The sequence below is a fragment of the Oncorhynchus tshawytscha genome, linkage group LG05 (genome assembly GCF_018296145.1).
Source record: "Oncorhynchus tshawytscha isolate Ot180627B linkage group LG05, Otsh_v2.0, whole genome shotgun sequence".
Lineage (NCBI taxonomy): Eukaryota > Metazoa > Chordata > Actinopteri > Salmoniformes > Salmonidae > Oncorhynchus > Oncorhynchus tshawytscha.
This window is the reverse complement of record NC_056433.1, coordinates 62,110,553-62,127,705: the sequence shown is the minus strand read 5'-3', so window position 1 is coordinate 62,127,705 and position 17,153 is coordinate 62,110,553. Positions and strand designations below refer to the sequence as shown.

Here is a 17,153-nt window from a genome sequence, read left to right as displayed (position 1 = left end):
ACTCATAGAGATGTATAGAGATCTCTACTTGGAAATAACCTGTTTTTAGCATGGACATTGACATTAAGGGCTTCCACTAGTAGTCAACTGGGTGGGGATTCCTATGGGTTGAAGCAATCAGCCAATGATTAAAGCATTGTCATCTTCTTCAAATTGGGTTGTATGGTTTGTATATGGCCTTAAACTATATCAGCGGCATCTAGTGGCCGCAATACATTAATAACACAGAAGAGTTGGTTCAAGACTCCTGCACTGCAAGTCCTGGTAAATTTTCAAACACAAAAGAAGACGAAAATGGAGTACTTTAAAATTAAGAATGCCTCAATGGTGCTGCCCTTATGGTGACGCCATAATGGCACAGATACAATGATGAGACCTCTATCCATCTCTTTGAGGAGCACCCCAGTTGAAAGGAATATCAAACCCTCTAAATTCACTAGGATTCGCACAAATGTCATCATAATAGTCTTCATACATAAGTCTGTCACATTGGTACTGGTAAAGATATCGTAGATACAGATTTGCATTGCCCAAGGTCAAGATTACAACTGAATTCCCACAGTCTGACATTCTAATGAGTAATAAAGAACTGTTATCAGCAAGTGTATGTTTGCAACGTGAAAATATTCACGTATGATGTTGAACTGTTTTGTCTGTTACAGCGCTTCACAGTCTGCTTCCTGGAACACAAACGTTCACCCTACACTTCTCGATCTCAAGTACAGGATAAAAATGCCTCAAAATGTCTAAAAACAGTTGATCGATTTGGCAGGGGTCAGAGGGTGAATGCTGAGCTAACAGGCTAAGAGTGACTTTGTTCTCCCTCTGACAGAGGACGAGAGAAGGTGAAAGGTCTATTCTAGCCAGATGGGCCACTGGAGATGGCTAAAGTACAGTGTCATTTCACTAAAACACACACACACACACACACACAGTTTGTCTGCAGTTTGTCCCACATTCCTTACTAAGGCATCGTGGTTGTCCAGCGAGTCCAAGTCAAATATACATGTGGTATTACAAAAGACGGTGCTTAATAGAGAACCTCAAATGAAATCGCTTTTTAGTCCAGGAGTAGACTTAATCTGGGTCTGGGAATCCGGCCCTATACGTGTCAGCAGCTGATAAACAAACAGACAGTGGTCTGTTGAGTCAGATAGAGTGTATTAACTGAGTATGAGTTTAAACCCTTTACCTATCTACCAGCCAGATTATTTGGGGGGTCAGGTGCTTGAGGAAAACACCCCTCTGTGGGTCCACATTTTGACTCATGGGTCTGTGCCACCAGGTATGGTAAAATAAATAGACCCTGATTTTCTTGTCATGAGACCAGGCACGTGAGTTTCCCTCCTAATCTTATCTGTGTCAAATTAGATTGTAATAAAAAGTGAATTCCTCACATAAGAAAACCCATGTGAGATTCATTAACCATTAACATGAAGAACAGGATTGTGTGTAGCTGACTCAAACTACTCCAGGGTAGTTCAACTAGCCATTCCTTTGAATTTGTCTACACCTGACCTCAGGTTTATTGTACAGGAAATATAATACATGAGTGGTTATGGTAAAACAGAGATTCAAGTGTTACACTTTCACAGTGCTCTTCATGAGAATCATTGTAAATGTAAATCATTGGCTTGACTGTTCACTGTAGATTTACCATTCAGATGTCACTAACCAGTCACTAATATACACACAGCATCATACCACTGCCGGTTCCACAGCATCCCACACACAGGCTGGGTTCCTTGCTGTCATTTCTGATTTAATTAGCGAATCTTACTTGTTTGGATAGGTAAGCAATATGGTAAAGGTATATTACCCTTGTGATTTAAATATCCACCAAGTACCCTAATTGTCACTCTTTCAATATAGTGCGACAATACCGAGAAAAGGGAGCAAGGTTTTAGAATGAAATCCAGCTCAGATTTTTGAGGCGTTCCGCAAACCCTTGATTCCGTTCTGTGATTGGCTCCACGCAGACCTGTCAGTCAGTCAGATAGTCAACCTGATTGGTCTGTCTGTTCCAGTCAGAGGACACCATTGGTGTTTCATTCCTCGTTCTTGCGTTCTTGTGCTCTTTATCGCGTCAATCCCCATCCGTCTCAACCGCGTAACGGAAAACGTCAAAGCGCGAGGCAGTTATTCACGTATGAATTTACGGTGCTTTTACTGCGCAGTGAGCAGGAAACCTATCCATATTACGCAGTTAACGTTATAGATGCAACCCCCTGCAGGTGAGGTCAAATGCAGAGGGAAGGGGAACGGTGTTGTTGTTGATGGCAGGTGCATCGGACATATCTGGCCAAACCTGACGGGGAGAAATGGAGACGGACAAAGCGGTGTTGTGTGAGAGCCTTATTATTTGGGTAAGTGCTGTCTGCGATGTCCGCTGTTCAATGCGAGAGCGCTTTAAAGCGTCTGATTGCACGAATTATTTTACTGTGTTTATCGATGACGGTATAATTTACCTGTGGCAGGTAAATTAGTGTCAGGACTAGAGCAATCAGGAAATGGCCACGATTGGAGATCCACCTGTTCTCTCCTATTTATAATTTAGGCCTACAGTAGCCTAATGTTCGCGTATTGATAAACAATTGTCGTCAGCTAGGCTGTAAGAATAGCCTATATAGAGTATATACGCCGATTAGACGATTCAAATCAATGATTTATGATGGAGTTGAGCGGGGACTAGTGTGGGCGGATTGGAGCTCCGACCTTTTTATTTAAAAAAATAGGCTACTGATTTCAGTACCCAAAGAAAGGCCGGTAATTACACAATACATTGTTCTGATTAATTGCGGACTATTCGTTGGGTGCTGAAATAATTAGTTGTGTTGTTTTAAAAGAAAAATCTTAACTAAAGGTTTGAGCTCCAGGCCTCCCACGCTAGTCGTAGATAAACTCCATCATAAATCGTGGAGTTGAGTTAAATCGGCTGTGCGCTGGGTGGGTATTTTATCTGAAACTGCAATGCACAAAATGAGCGTTACCTCGTTTCCAGTTTTGTCTTTAGTTCTTCGACACACAACGAAAGACAACAATATCCCTGAATTCAGTTGATCCTCATCCGATTTAGGGAGCTAATCTCATTAACTGCTAGATATTTGTGGAATGTTGCTCCTTCGATTATAGCCACTGGCAAATCAGTAATAATGTAACTTTCATTTGGGTTGATCCTAAACGCCTAATGTGAATTGTCGCACCTGTAGGCTACAGTTTATTGTGCAACCTTAATCCTTACATGGCTTGCAGTAATTTAGTAACATTTGAGATCATGTACATTTGTCTTGAAGTCAGTTAGGCTATTAGGTGAGATTAGATAGTGTGCCAAGTGTTACAGCATGTTTCTCTCCTGTAGTGGAGCTTTCCCCCCTCCAGTGTCAATAGGGGACAGAATAGGACTAGGGCTGCATCCCAATAAACTGAAGTGGCTTCCTCCTGTTTTTGGCTATCCTCCTCTTTATCTGCAGCTACCTGAGAGATCTTGCCAAATGAAAGCCCCTTTCTGTTGGACATTCACCCACCATTGTTTTCAAATCTTCTGTGACTGAAATTGAGTGTGAGTGTAAATGAGAGGGGACAACAAAGACACTCAAGATGCATGATTTTCCTTGAATGCTGCAAGGGTATAACCAGTACAGTACACACAATGTCAGTGAATGAATAACCACATTGACTTAGTTTCCACAGGCAGCACAATTCTGAACTTTTTCCACTACTCAGAATCAGAATGGGCTTCCTGTGTAAATGCAGCCATTGAGTGGTGGGGAGCACTACAGTTTACCAGTGGTATAAGTTGAGTAAAAGTATAAGTTGAGGGCACAGGACTGGGAAGGCAGTATCTATATTGTATTGGAGGTAAAAAGCCTTGATTGCAGTACTTGGTGTGGCAGGTTTGTAGTGAGTGCTCACCAGACACCATGGAGACACAGTCCTGTAGGATGACTTATTCACAAGTCCACCATAGCAGAGTAGGGCCTAGACTAGAGTACTGAAGCATGTCTCTCTGGGGCTCTCTCTCAGTGACTATACTCGCACACACAACCACACCTCTTTCTGACCTCATATGACAATGCAATGTCTTAACCATTAAAGCAAGAGGAAATCCTCATGGATTGAGAATGACAATTGGGTTTATGTGTTAGGTAGGGCTACTCTGCTACATGTGCACGCCAATGAAATTTAGTTTTTGATGGTTCATGACAGGGTTTGCTGTATGATCAATGCAAGTGGAGACAGAGGAGGCACTGAAATCTGTCTCATTTATGTCCCAGTGTCTTCCCCCTGTCTGTACTCTAATCTATGTCATAATCTTTGTTTGAATCCATCCCGTCTCAGCTCCAGACCTTTAACACTGGGTCACCATGTACAGCTGTAGCGGAGCTCACCACTGGCGTCGCCATGTCTCAGGCCTTGCATCAGATGTGAGTAACGCACACTGAATGAATCTAAACGTCTTCCCGGTGCCATGTGTTTTCTCTGACAGATGACACACACATTAATACGCTCCCCTCCGGTGACTCTTGAGATGTGCTCTGACCAATTACTGTCTGTCATAAGCGCGCAGGCAAAATAGATCAGGCTGCTGGCAGCATAGAGACAAAATAGACATGTTTAGCACTGCTAATTGTTTGCAAGATGAAAGAATGAATGCAATGAATTGATTATTGAATGTTATGATGTATACAGCTTTGCAGAACCAAAACATACACCGCTTCTGCTCAACGAACTCGAGAACGACTTGTTTGGGGTGCTGCAGTTTGAATGATATTTTGCTTATCACTCTCACGGCAGTCAAGCAATGCATTCTGCTAAGAGTCGTTCACAACCTAGTCCGATTGTGGCCACAACTCGTATCAAATGTACCAAGAAATGATCGTATTTGTATGCCTAGTAATCAACAAATGTACATTGTTTAAAGCACGATTTTACAAGTCTGTCACAAATGACACCTCCAATAAGCCCCTTACGGTGAACGAGTGGCTTGTAGAATTCAATGCTTATGCATGCATGTATGTGTGTTGTGCTTTGCAGAGATCCAGCGTGGTTCAGTAAAAGTTGGCTCGGTCGCATTAAAGAAGATGTTGGGGATAACTGGAGACTCAAAGTACTGAACTCCATACTGACCTCTTTCTGCCCTTCTATTTTCTCCCCTTCTTCCTCTCTGACCATTCCTAATTTCCTTTACTATCCTCCCTCGCCAAGTCCCTTCCTCATTCATTCCTTCCCTCCCCTACTGACCTAAAAACCAGAGTGACTGCTCTCTGCTGGCCCTGTTAGCATTTTAGCCAGCCATTAGCCTTTCAGTGCTATCATCCTTACACCAGAAAATACTCACTCAGAAATTCTTTGAGGTGTACACTTTGTTTTTCTAAAGTGAAGACTTTGTAACTTCTTTCTCCAGATGAACAACCTGAAGAAGATCCTTCAGATGATGGTGGATTACTACAATGAGGTAGGTAGAAACATGTTGAGTTATGTCTCGTTGTAACTGTTGTATTCTGTCTATGGCACTAGGTCGTAGCCCAGCAGATCTTAAGACTTCCCCAGTTTGGTTATGAATGGTTATTACCATGGCAGCCTCACAATAGATGTTCTATTCTCTGTCACTTGGTCCTGAGCAAGAAGATCTGACTTCCTCTTGCTAGACCTGGTCCAGATTATAACCCTTTATGTCTGGTTAGAGCTGTTATATTCTCTGTCTATGTCACTAGGCCCTGAGCCAGCAGATCCAGGAGTTTCCATTGCCAGACCTGGTGAAGGTGGCAGAACACTCAGACCCTGTAGAACTTGGACGACTGCTGCAGCTCATACTGGGCTGTGCTGTCAAATGTGAACGCAAACAAGGTAGCACGCACACACACACACACACACACACACACACACACACACACACGGTGCAGTCCAGTCCCAGAGGCTGAACTAGAACGATTCAACAACACTATATTGTTGTATTGCCAAGACAATGACAAAGGAGTTGAAACAGACTGGCACCCAAAACAGAAACTGTGTGTGTAATTCCCCCCCCACCTCTCCTTTTCTCCATCTTCCCTCCATCCCCCCCTCTCTCTCTGTCTCCCCCTGCAGAGTACATCCAGGTCATCATGACCTTGGAGGAGTCCGTACAGCATGTGGTGATGACAGCCATTCAGGAGGTGAGGTTTGGCCTGAGCAGGGCCATTATCTCTGATTGATTTTAAATAGTGTGACATGTATGGTAGGATCTTAGAATGGCCTATAAGTGTTAAAAATAGTTACCAATACTGTGATTTTGTTAAAGTACATCCATGACTTCTCTTTGGCTTTAGAGAGAAAGTAATGGTAGACCACCTGTGAATGAGTAGGACTGTAGTTGTCTCTAACCAAACCTGTACCATGTCTCTCTTTGTCAGCTGATGAGTAAAGAGAACATGGCCCAGTTTGGAGCAGAGCCACCGGGGGATGTAGAATCACAGGTGAGAGGAGGAGATCTGCTGTGTTAGGCCTATAATATATATATATATATGTGTTGTTGCTGACTGTGCATGTCCCTCTATAGTTGTCACTGGACAACCTGGAACAAGAGGTGAGAGGAGATGAACTGTGTTATAGGGATCTAATAGAATGCTGTTGTCTGTTTTATAGTTGTTGTTGATTGCGTGTCTTTCCATAGTTGACCGCTTGTCTTAGACTTGTTAGTACTGTGATATTGCTCGTCTCTCCCCGGACCTGCTGAAGTAGGCTGGCTGTAGAAAAGCTAGCTAGTGTTAAGTGTGTGTGTGTGTGTGTGTGTGTGTGTGTGTGTCTCTCTCAGTTGAAGAAGGCTCTTGAGGACCTGGCGGATCTGATGTCAGAGAAGGAGGAACTAGCCCAGCGCTGTCATGAGCTCGACGTACAGGTACACACATACACAAATCCACTTTCTACAGGCCCCCTAACTTACGCATTGAATAAGCTCACTGCACACAGTCAACTAAATTAGTTCCATCAAGGTTACTGGAGTGGATATTAGACTTACTACCATTTAGTTGTCACACACACAACCCTGGTATAGTATAAACATGATATTAATTTTGGATGATATCCTATCGATATTATTTTTGTTATTGCTACTGTAGGTAGCATTAGCCAGCGCTAGTCGGCTTTACCTGCGGCAAAATATTTTTTATCCTATAGCTTGTTCTCCATTTTCTTTTTAAATAGTGACCCAACATGTTTTCAGCACTTATTTCCCTGGCTTGTCTCTGCAGCAGACATATAGTGAGCAATATGTTTGGAACATCAAATCGCACTATCGAATCTCAATACATATAGAATCGTGAGAATCACAATACATATCGTATTGACACCTAAGTATTGGGATAATATTGTATCGTGAGGTCCCTGGCAATTCCCAGCTCTAGTATAAACTGGGTCTGTTTTATGTGCTATGATGCCAGAGACCATTGTCTGTGGCTGGTGTAGCAGAAGGGCTGTGGTTTACAGACTGGGCCACTCTGCTTTCCCTTCGCCTGCTCTCTCTGCCGTATCCTGCTCTGCCTGGCTGGGGAAAACACAGGACAGGACAGAACCCTGCTGCTGGTTACTGATTAGGTCAAGTTCATAATAGTCAAGTCCATGTAAAGGTACTGATGCTGTTGATCGGGTCTATCGTCTCGTGTCTACAGATTGAGTTGTTACAGTAGATCACCATTTTCTCTCTTCACGGACACACAAAGGTAAGTCCACATGGCTGCATGGCTGCTCGTCGTTGAGGCAGACTAAACACATCTAACGGTTGGTTGCCGTGGCTGACTAAAATATCTCTATCCTCTATTGCTCTCTGTCACTAACACGTATCTCCAGGTGTGAAATTAAGAATATACGGCATCTCGGCAAAACAAATAGTGGGACTGTACCAGTAAAACATGAGCCTATCACAATAATGAAAGCCTATAGATTTGGCATTTGGTTATTACACCATTATTAATCATTACCACATGTCAGAGGCATTATGAATTACGGAATGGACTTGAAACGGGTGGTATAGCCTACGCTCCAAAATGCGATGTGGTTCTATGAGAACGCAGAGGTTAGTGGCCGACACGCGGAGAGTGGATGCATAAATTCTGGCCTAATGAAAAGATGTCTCTTTCCATTCACCACTGTTTGCTGTCTGGAAATGTGTTGGGAGTAGATGAACGTGCGCGGGAAAGGAAAGGCCCTTTTGAAGTGATTGTTTGACAATCGAATGAAAGCGTCATGACTGGATGTGTTTATGCAACAATAAAACGTGATACATTTTAAAAGTTAAATGACAAATCTTCAGAGATCCTATTGAATTAATAGGGATTCTATATGTAATTCTATGATTAGGTGGCAAATATAAAGATCAAGTCAACATAACAAATTGGAGGCCCCTTACACTTCAGTGTAGTGGCGCCAAGCTTCTAGCAAAATGTATTGCGCTTAGAATTAAAGTTATTGTCAGATATTATTAATCCTAATCAGACAGTTTTTCTTGCATGGGAAATAGAATAAGACAAGTATTGGAAACTATAGAACATGAAAAATCTAGAAACCAGGCCTGGTCTTCATAGTTGATTTTGAAAAGGCCTTTGAAGTATGACTAGAATTTATATATAAATGTATGAACTACTTACATTTTGGAGAATCTCTTATACAATGGGTTAATGTTATGTATAGTGTAGTAACCCCAGGTGTAAAATAGTCATGTCTACTTCTCAGAAAGTATTAAACTGTCGAGGCGTAAAACAAGGTTGTCCACTATCTGCATATCTATTAATTATGGCCATAGAAATGTTAGCTATTAAAACTAGATCCAACAGTAATAAAGGGGCTCGAAATCAAAGGCTTAAAAACAAAAGTGTAATTGTACGCTAACGACTCGTGTTTTCTTTTAAATCTGCAATATAGATCCCTACACAACCTCAGAGGATCTAGATCATTTCTAGATTACAACCAAACTATAATATTACGTATTGGATCACAAAAAAATACAACTTTTATATTATTGTGTAGTTTACCAATAAAATGATCTGACTGTGAAGTGGACTTATTCAGTATTCATATCGCAAAATAAATTATGTCAATACATTTTAATAGAAAGTTAGCAAAAGTAGGTAAGATCTTGCTACAATGGAAAGGTAAATACTTGTCTATTTGTGGAAAAATCACCTTGATGAATTATTTAGTCATACCGCTGACCTATTTACTGATTGCCCTGCCTACACCGGACAACTTATTTTTGCTCATAATTAATAAAAAAAATGTTTCCACTTTATTTGGAACGGCAGGCCAGCCAAAATTTAAACGGGCCTATTTACAGTACATTCGTAAAGTATTCAGACCCCTTGACTTTTTCCACATTTTGTTACATTACAGCCTTATTCTAAAATGTATTAAATTGTTTTCCCCCCTCATCAATCTACACACAATACCCCATATTGACAAAGAAAAGCGTTTTTTTATTTAAATTTTTGCAAATGTATTACAAATAAACTGATATCACATTTACATAAGTTTTCAGACCCTTTACTCGTGTGTGTACACTATTCCCAGTTATTGTCTCTGGCATAAACCATGACTAATGACCATAGAGGAGAGAGTGTGTGTGAGGGAGGTAAACTAACCAGCCGTTCAACCTATTCACTTTCTCATTCTGCATGCATATGTGAACATTTGTGTTGTACCACCGTATTGGATGGACTGTGAAACATGGTGGATTTGATAGTTATGTTAGCACTACTAATTTTGGGATTGAAACACAGCCCACCTCTGACCCTGGTTTGACCCTGGTCAGGTGACAGTCCTTCAGGAGGAGCGGAACAGCCTATTAGCTGAGAACGATGTGCTGACGGACCGAGCCAATCAGCTGGACGCGTTTGATGACCCAAGCACGCCCTCCGGACGGAAACACAGCCAGCTACAGATACAGCTAGAGACACTACAGGAGGAGAACTTCAGGTGTGTGTGTCAGTGAAAACACATTGCACTGGGACGACGCTTAGAGTAATTCAGCACAGCGCTTACAGATATCACTCTCTCTCTCTCTCTCTGTGTAGGTTAGAGGCAGCTAAGGATGACTACCGGATCCACTGTGAGGAGTTGGAGAAGCAGCTGATCGAGGTTCAGCATCGTAACGACGAACTTACTAGCCTGGCCGAGGAGTCACGAGCACTTAAAGACGAACTCGACATCCTCAGGTGTGTGTATGGTGGTATTCCAGGTTGTCTTTATTGCAGTTGTGCTGCATGGATGTGAAAAGACGACCTGTAATGACTCTACCACCTCTCTCTTAATCCTATCTGTAGTCTGTGCTGTCTGCATTGGCTAACAAGCTAATCAGAAGACCCTCCCATCAATTGAGTTGATGGAATACTGGTGTATAAGTGGGAGACAGGAAGTGGTTAGTTAGAAGCAAGGGTAGACCAGTGAGAATGTGTTTGTTTTGGTACTTCGCTGTGCCCGTTTTTATTTATTTATTTTTATAAGTTGAATGAAATGAAATTCTCTTGTGTGTAGGAGCTGTTCAGACCGTGCTGTGAAGCTGGAGGCATCAGTGGAGACATACAGGCGTAAACTGGAAGACCTGGGAGATCTGAGGAGACAAGTCAAACTGCTGGAGGAGAAGAACATGACCTACATGCACAACACTGTCAGTCTGGAGGAGGAGCTACGCAAGGCTAACACTGCCCGCGCACAGCTAGAGACATACAAGAGACAGGTGAGATATACTAGAGACAGGATCATTCCTGAAGTTGTCCCCTCCCTTTTGCACTATAGATCTGACAGCGCTGGGTTGGGGAAAACATGGCGGAACTCTGAAGCTTTTGCCCTCACCTACCAAGTCGTCTCTGAGGAGACATCATTTTGGAAGGACAAAAAGCCAATCAGGGGGCTTACTAAAGCTATTTCCTGATTCCTGCCAGGTCCAGGAGCTGCACCGGAAGTTGTCAGAGGAGTCTCGGCGGGCAGATAACCTGGCCTACGAGATGAAGAAGTTTGAGGAGAAATACGACGCTGTGATGAAGGAGAAAGAGGTACAGACTGGATCCCAACACTTTCTACTGCAACCTACCTGGTCCCTCTGATATGCAAACACAGTAGGGGAAGGAGCTAAGGAATGTTTTGGACAAGGCAATAGTCTGATGCTGTTGGCTTATCTCCTCTCTGTCTCCTGATGTTGATGTCATTAGAAGATTATCATTGAGCGAGACTCTTTGAAGGAGACCAATGAGGAGCTACGCTGTAACCAGGCTCAACAAGACCAGCTCCGACAAGCAGGTAGCTCATTGGACCATCGCATTGACAATGTAGACTGGCTGTTTGGTGCTGTGTGATTGGAAAGTGAAGGTATCTTTGATAAATGGTGTGGGCACATTCGACATTGCTGCTGACTTTAAATGGGAGTTGAGACTGACTGATCTACAAATCACATTGCTTCATAAATAACTATTAATGTTATTTGTAAATCAGTCAGTCACAATTGACCCATGATACATCACAGTTTTGATGCTTTCCAACACGGTCTGTGTCTCTCTGAGGCTTACAGATACACATGGCTACTGATCTGATCTCTCGCTCTTCACAGGGATGGCAGGGATGCCAGCTGGCAGTCCAAGCCATGATAACCTTGCTGCTGAAATCCTACCTATAGAGTACAGGTAATCATTTTAATAATTGTGTTTTGTTTGTGAGTCGCTGACTGCACTAACTGTGTGTCCTTGTCCATACAGGGAGAAGTTTATCCGGCTCCAGCATGAGAATAAGATGTTGCGTGTGCAGCAGGAGGGATCAGAGAATGAGAAGATCTCTGAACTACAGACACTGTTAGAGGAGGCACACCGAACACGCTCTGAACTGGACACTGAGAACAGGTGTGTAGGTGGCACTAGCTGGCTCACATTTTCACTTGTACTGTCTTGGATGTTTTACTTTCTAGTTGATGGTATTCTACTTCCTGTGTGTGTGACGTACTTCCAGGTTAAACCGGGAGAGAGTCACTGAGCTGCAACAGCAGGTAGAGGATCTACAGAAAAGCCTACAGGGCCAGGGGGCCAAGACTGATGATGTGAGTTACACACTAGACAGTACATCCATAGACTTTACACATACTGTTATGTCAAACATTAACCCTGCATACTGTACAGGAGCAGCTCTAAGGTAACGGTAGCTGTGTTCTCTTCCAACTGCTCTATTTTCAGTCTCACCTGAAGAGGAAACTGGATGCTCATATGTAAGTATGGTGCATACCGCTTTGTGAGACCTCCATGTTACTCCAAAGAGATTGATGCATAAAATAAGGTGTTTTATTACCCAGGGTGCAACTGAATGAGGCGCAGGATGAGATCATGAAGAAGAAAGAACTGCTGGAGGACCTGCAGCCAGACAACACACAGACCTGTGAGTACAACTGTATCACAACCATAACATTGGCAGTATAGTTTTCAGAGAGCCCCAGTGAGTGGTGTCTGTGTCTGTCCCTTAGCTCTGAGACTGGAGGAGCTGATGGCTGCTCTGAAGAAGAAGGATGATGATATGAGAGCCATGGAGGAGAGATACAAGATGTATCTGGAGAAGGCACGCAACGTGAGTTGTCATTCCTTCCGCTCTCATCCAACTAGCAGCTGGACAAAAAGTGTGGAAAAAGATAATGTCTCTATTTGTTTCTGCTCTCACCCGTGATGTCTGATGAAGCCCTCGGTCTCTTTCTGTGCTGTAGGTGATCCGTGCGTTGGACCCCAAGCTGAACCCAGCCACAGCAGAGATCCAGGCTCTGAAGAACCAGCTGATGGACAGAGACAAGAGGATCCTCAGTCTGGAGGTAACACTGACCTTTAACCCCTGGCCTCTCCTTAACCCTCAGCCAGGAGGCACTCATTCACAGGGGGATCTATAATATAATACTCAACCTCTGGTATTGATAGTCTTTCACTCTCTCGGTCTTTCCCTCTGTAGAGGGAGTGTGAGCAGGCAAAGCTGAGAGAGTATGAGGAGAAGCTGATTGTAACAGCATGGTACAACAAGGTTAGAACATGAAATCTGAATAGACACACATTGTATTTTAGACCTCATATTTCCTTTGAAAATTAATGACAGGAATGTACAGTTTACAAATGTTATCTCTCTTCCACTCCCTCCAGAGTCTGAGCTTCCAGAAGCTGGCGATCGAGGCCCGTCTGGGGGGTCGCTCCACCTCTATGGTGCCCCCCGGTCAGTCCTTCCTGTCCCAGCAGCGCCAGGTCACCAACGTCACCCGCAGGACCCTCTCTGTCAGCGTGCCTGCCACCACCGCTAACTAGACCTGGGATGGGTGACTACTTAGGTGGGCCACCGTGTATGCAGGCTAAAGTTAGACCATGATTAGTTTAATAAGGTGTGTTCGTGCTGGGCTGGAACAGAAGCCTGCTGACATGGCGGCCCACTAAGACCGGGGTCTCCCACATCTGAAGGAAACAAACAAATGCCTCCTCTCACTCCCTTCCACAAGTGCACACTCAAGTGACCTTAAGCACACTAGCTTTCAGCCCCATGGGGAGGGGACAAGCATGCACTGACTGATGTGAACATGAGCACTTGGTCCAGTTAGGTTCCCTCTTCCTCACTGCTACACTGTACAGTAATATACCGCACAGTAGCACACAACAGCACGGTTGCTTATAATCACCTGGAATGAGTTTGGTCTGAGTTGACAACCCTATCCACATGCTTTATTAGCTTTAGCCTAGCACAGGACACTGACTGAGCCCTTCAATATACCTGTGTTAGTCTAGATAGCATCAAGCTCTGACTGGAATGCCTATTGAACGAACCTCGATTCTTGATCTCGACATCCTGACACGTTGTATATTGAGTCCGGGATATGTCATTTATTCCGTCTATGGATGCGCAAAAAAAATACAATTGGAGCTTGTAAGACACGTGGTCTTAAATGGCTTATTTGAATGCTATTACCAGCTGACTATAAGTGATATTCTAAAATGTTTTCATACTTTACAAAATGATGAATCAACAACACTATGCAGTTAAAGGATTTAACAAACACCCTATTAACCATTGGACTACAGAGCGAGTTTGACCTCTGATCTTCCTCCTCTGTGTTGTCACAATCACCAGGGATGAATGGAGCACAGATAACTGAGACATAGGTGTATTTGGTGCTGGCCACCAAACATCCATAACTAGTTTCTTACACAAAAGTAGGAAGTCTATACTGCAGACCTGTGTCAATATCCTGTGATGTCATACTGACATATCTCTGGTGCGGCAGCCGAGAATCAATTAATCAAATCAGAAATCCAGGACTATTTATGGTATTTATTTTCTATGTGTTAACTGTGATCTGTACTAGAATTTACTGCATGCTCTAACGGAATACTGTTGGGCCTTTATATTCTCTGAATGTCTTGTCTAGATGAGTAGTAAGGTTTCAACAGTATAATCTATACAGCACTACTGTTATCAGGGATCAAACACCAGCTTGGCATTTATGGGCCAGTTTCACAGACCCAGATTAAATTCTAGTTAGGTTATGAAATGTGGATTAATTAAATCTTGTCCTGGATGTATTGCATCTGCATTTGTGGACACAGCTCCTAGATATAAATATTATTCCTCTCTGATGAAGTGAAAATGCTGTGACAACCTTTTTGAATGTCTTTAAATTTGTTTGGGCACATTGGCCTTCCTCTGTACCCACAATGCATCTGGGGATTGAGTTTGCTGCATCTTGGCTTGAGATGCACTGGGATAACTGAATGAAACAATCGTCTCTTTAAAATAGCTATCCACTGATGTTATGATCCCTACTGGGTTGGATTGTTAGCCTTATAGTGAGGCTTACTTTAGCTCAAGGCAAGCTAGATGTTGGATTTGTTGTTTTGAGAAAATGTGAAATTCTTGTATGTCATGTGCTGCTGCTTACATTTTATACACACACTTCAGCTAAAATTATTTGGACTCTAGAGCAGCGTACAAAGCTGATTTCACAGCCTAGTTTTTTTTACTTTTTTGCAGTGGATAGTACTTGTACGTCTACTGATTCACATACATACAATGCCATGTATACAGAGATCAGCGCAGCACTAGGAAATGAGATCTGAACAACGCTGTTTGGATAGTAGGCTACTTGTTGATTGTGTTAGTGGGAAAATAAGTGTGAATAATGAAAAATAAGTGTGAAGGCCTTTTCATGTCGTAAAGAATAAAGTCTTTTCAAAGCGCTGAGTTTGTTATGGACTGAGAGTGGGCTAGTCACATTCTTTGTGGAATTCATTTCTATTTTTACTCTTCACTTTCTATTCAAAACCAAAAGTGACCCTCCATAACACATGTAGGCATTGCTCACATTTCTTAAAGCAAACCTTGTCTAACTTGCCAGCTATGCTTTGTTACTGCTACATTGACACTTGGATACAGTAGGCTATAGGCCTACATTTTAAACTATATAGAAAATGTAAAGATTGTTTACATTCCTTACTCCTTTCACTATGTCCAGTATGTTCATTAGAAACTGATGTTCTCTTTGCCCACTGTGTAATCACATATTTGTCACACGTGCCGAATACAACAGGTGTAGACCTGACCGAGAAATGTTTCTTTACAAGCCCTTAACAATGCAGTTAAGAACAATAAAAGAGCAACAATAAAATGAGGCTATATACAGGGGGTACTGGTACCAAGTCAATGTGCGGGGGGGGGTCATTTCATTGAACATTTGTTTCACCATCATTAGCGTTGTTGATCTGCAATATAGTAGTACCAGTTCTGGCCCAAAGGTAGAGGTGTACCACATTTACCTTTTGTATGTAGATGTTTCTGGGGGCATTTAATGGTCCTGAAATACTGCTCTGCTTGTCATGGCACATTTCACCCTCCAACTGTTACATAAAAATCAATCATAGATTAGCCTCTGAACTGGAAAGACAAGCTTTGATGGCTGGATCATGTATAATGGGAGTTAACCATTTCAATATACACACAGATTTACAGTATTTGCATTCACTTGACTGACTAGAGTCCTGTTAAAGAGCCCTTTGTGTAAGCATTTTGTGATGGCCCCTGACCAGAGAGAGAACGGACAGCTTTGTTTAAACTGGGTTTTATGTCAGTTATGTAACTTGATGTTCTAACTCTGTTTAGATAAATGACTGTCTGAATGAAACAGGGCTGCTCTTCTTGATAAAAGACAATGAAACATTCACAGGTGTTTATGAAAACAAAATACTTTTTTTTCAGGGGGGGACATATTTACTTCAGTAGGAAGGTTATTCATAAGGCACATAAAGATGCCATTGGGATTAGATGCATAAGGCACATTGTATTTTACATACAGAATGCCACAGATATACAGTATATCTTTAGATCTAGAGTGTTCTAACAAACCGCATAGATCTGGAAGGGGTTCTTACAAACCATGGCGTGGCTCTGGAAGGGGTTCTAACAAACCGTAGCATAGATCTGGAAGGGGTTCTAACAAACCGTGGCATAGATCTGGAAGGGGTTCTAACAAACCGTGGCGTAGATCTGGAAGGGGTTCTAACAAACCGTGGCGTAGATCTGGAAGGGGTTCTAACAAACCGTGGCGTAGATCTGGAAGGGGTTCTAACAAACCGTGGCGTAGATCTGGAAGGGGTTCTAACAAACCGTGTCGTAGATCTGGAAGGCGTTCTAACAAACCGTGTCGTAGATCTGGAAGGGGATCTAACAAACCGTGTCGTAGATCTGGAAGGGGTTCTAACAAACCATGGCATAGATCTGGAAGGGGTTCTAACAAACTGTGGCGTAGAGCTGGAAGGGATTCTAACAAACCATGTCGTAGATCTGGAAGGGGTTCTAACAAACCGTGGCGTAGATCTGGAAGGGGTTCTAACAAGCCGTGGCATAGATCTGGAAGGGGTTCTAACAAGCCGTGGCGTAGATCTGGAAGGGGTTCTAACAAGCCGTGGCGTAGATCTGGAAGGGGTTCTAACAAGCCGTGGCGTAGATCTGGAAGGGGTTCTAACAAACCGTGGCGTAGATCTGGAAGGTGTTCTAACAAACTGTGTCATAGATCTGGAAGGGGTTGTAACAAACTGTGTCGTAGATCTGGAAGGGGTTCTAACAAGCCGTGGCGTAGATCTGGAAGGGGTTGTAACAAACAGTGTCATAGATCTGGAAGGGGTTCTAACAAG

The 17,153-nt window shown here is 42.8% G+C and overlaps 1 protein-coding gene across 1 annotated transcript; it reads left to right on the top strand.

The window, feature by feature from the left end:
• The first annotated feature begins 2,095 nt into the window (after positions 1–2,095).
• On the top strand, positions 2,096–15,204 carry hook1 (hook microtubule-tethering protein 1). Its single transcript, XM_024421732.2, has 22 exons — positions 2,096–2,366; positions 4,339–4,424; positions 5,035–5,107; positions 5,405–5,455; positions 5,715–5,847; positions 6,088–6,155; positions 6,393–6,455; positions 6,794–6,877; positions 9,782–9,945; positions 10,044–10,184; positions 10,504–10,705; positions 10,911–11,021; positions 11,178–11,265; positions 11,573–11,645; positions 11,718–11,858; positions 11,965–12,052; positions 12,186–12,217; positions 12,302–12,384; positions 12,470–12,570; positions 12,704–12,805; positions 12,940–13,008; positions 13,125–15,204. Exons 1-22 carry the CDS (start codon positions 2,322–2,324, stop codon positions 13,281–13,283), a joined length of 2,157 nt encoding a protein of 718 aa, XP_024277500.2. The 5' UTR covers positions 2,096–2,321; the 3' UTR covers positions 13,284–15,204.
• The last annotated feature ends 1,949 nt before the right edge of the window (positions 15,205–17,153 follow it).

Excerpts from the sequence above, each read along its gene's own strand:
- hook1 (XM_024421732.2), top strand. The coding sequence starts at position 2,322 with ATGGAGACGGACAAAGCGGTGTTGTGTGAGAGCCTTATTATTTGG. Across the intron at positions 9,946-10,043 it reads CTACAGGAGGAGAACTTCAG|GTTAGAGGCAGCTAAGGATG; the intron begins GTGTGTGTGTCA and ends CTCTCTGTGTAG. Across the intron at positions 10,706-10,910 it reads TAGAGACATACAAGAGACAG|GTCCAGGAGCTGCACCGGAA; the intron begins GTGAGATATACT and ends GATTCCTGCCAG.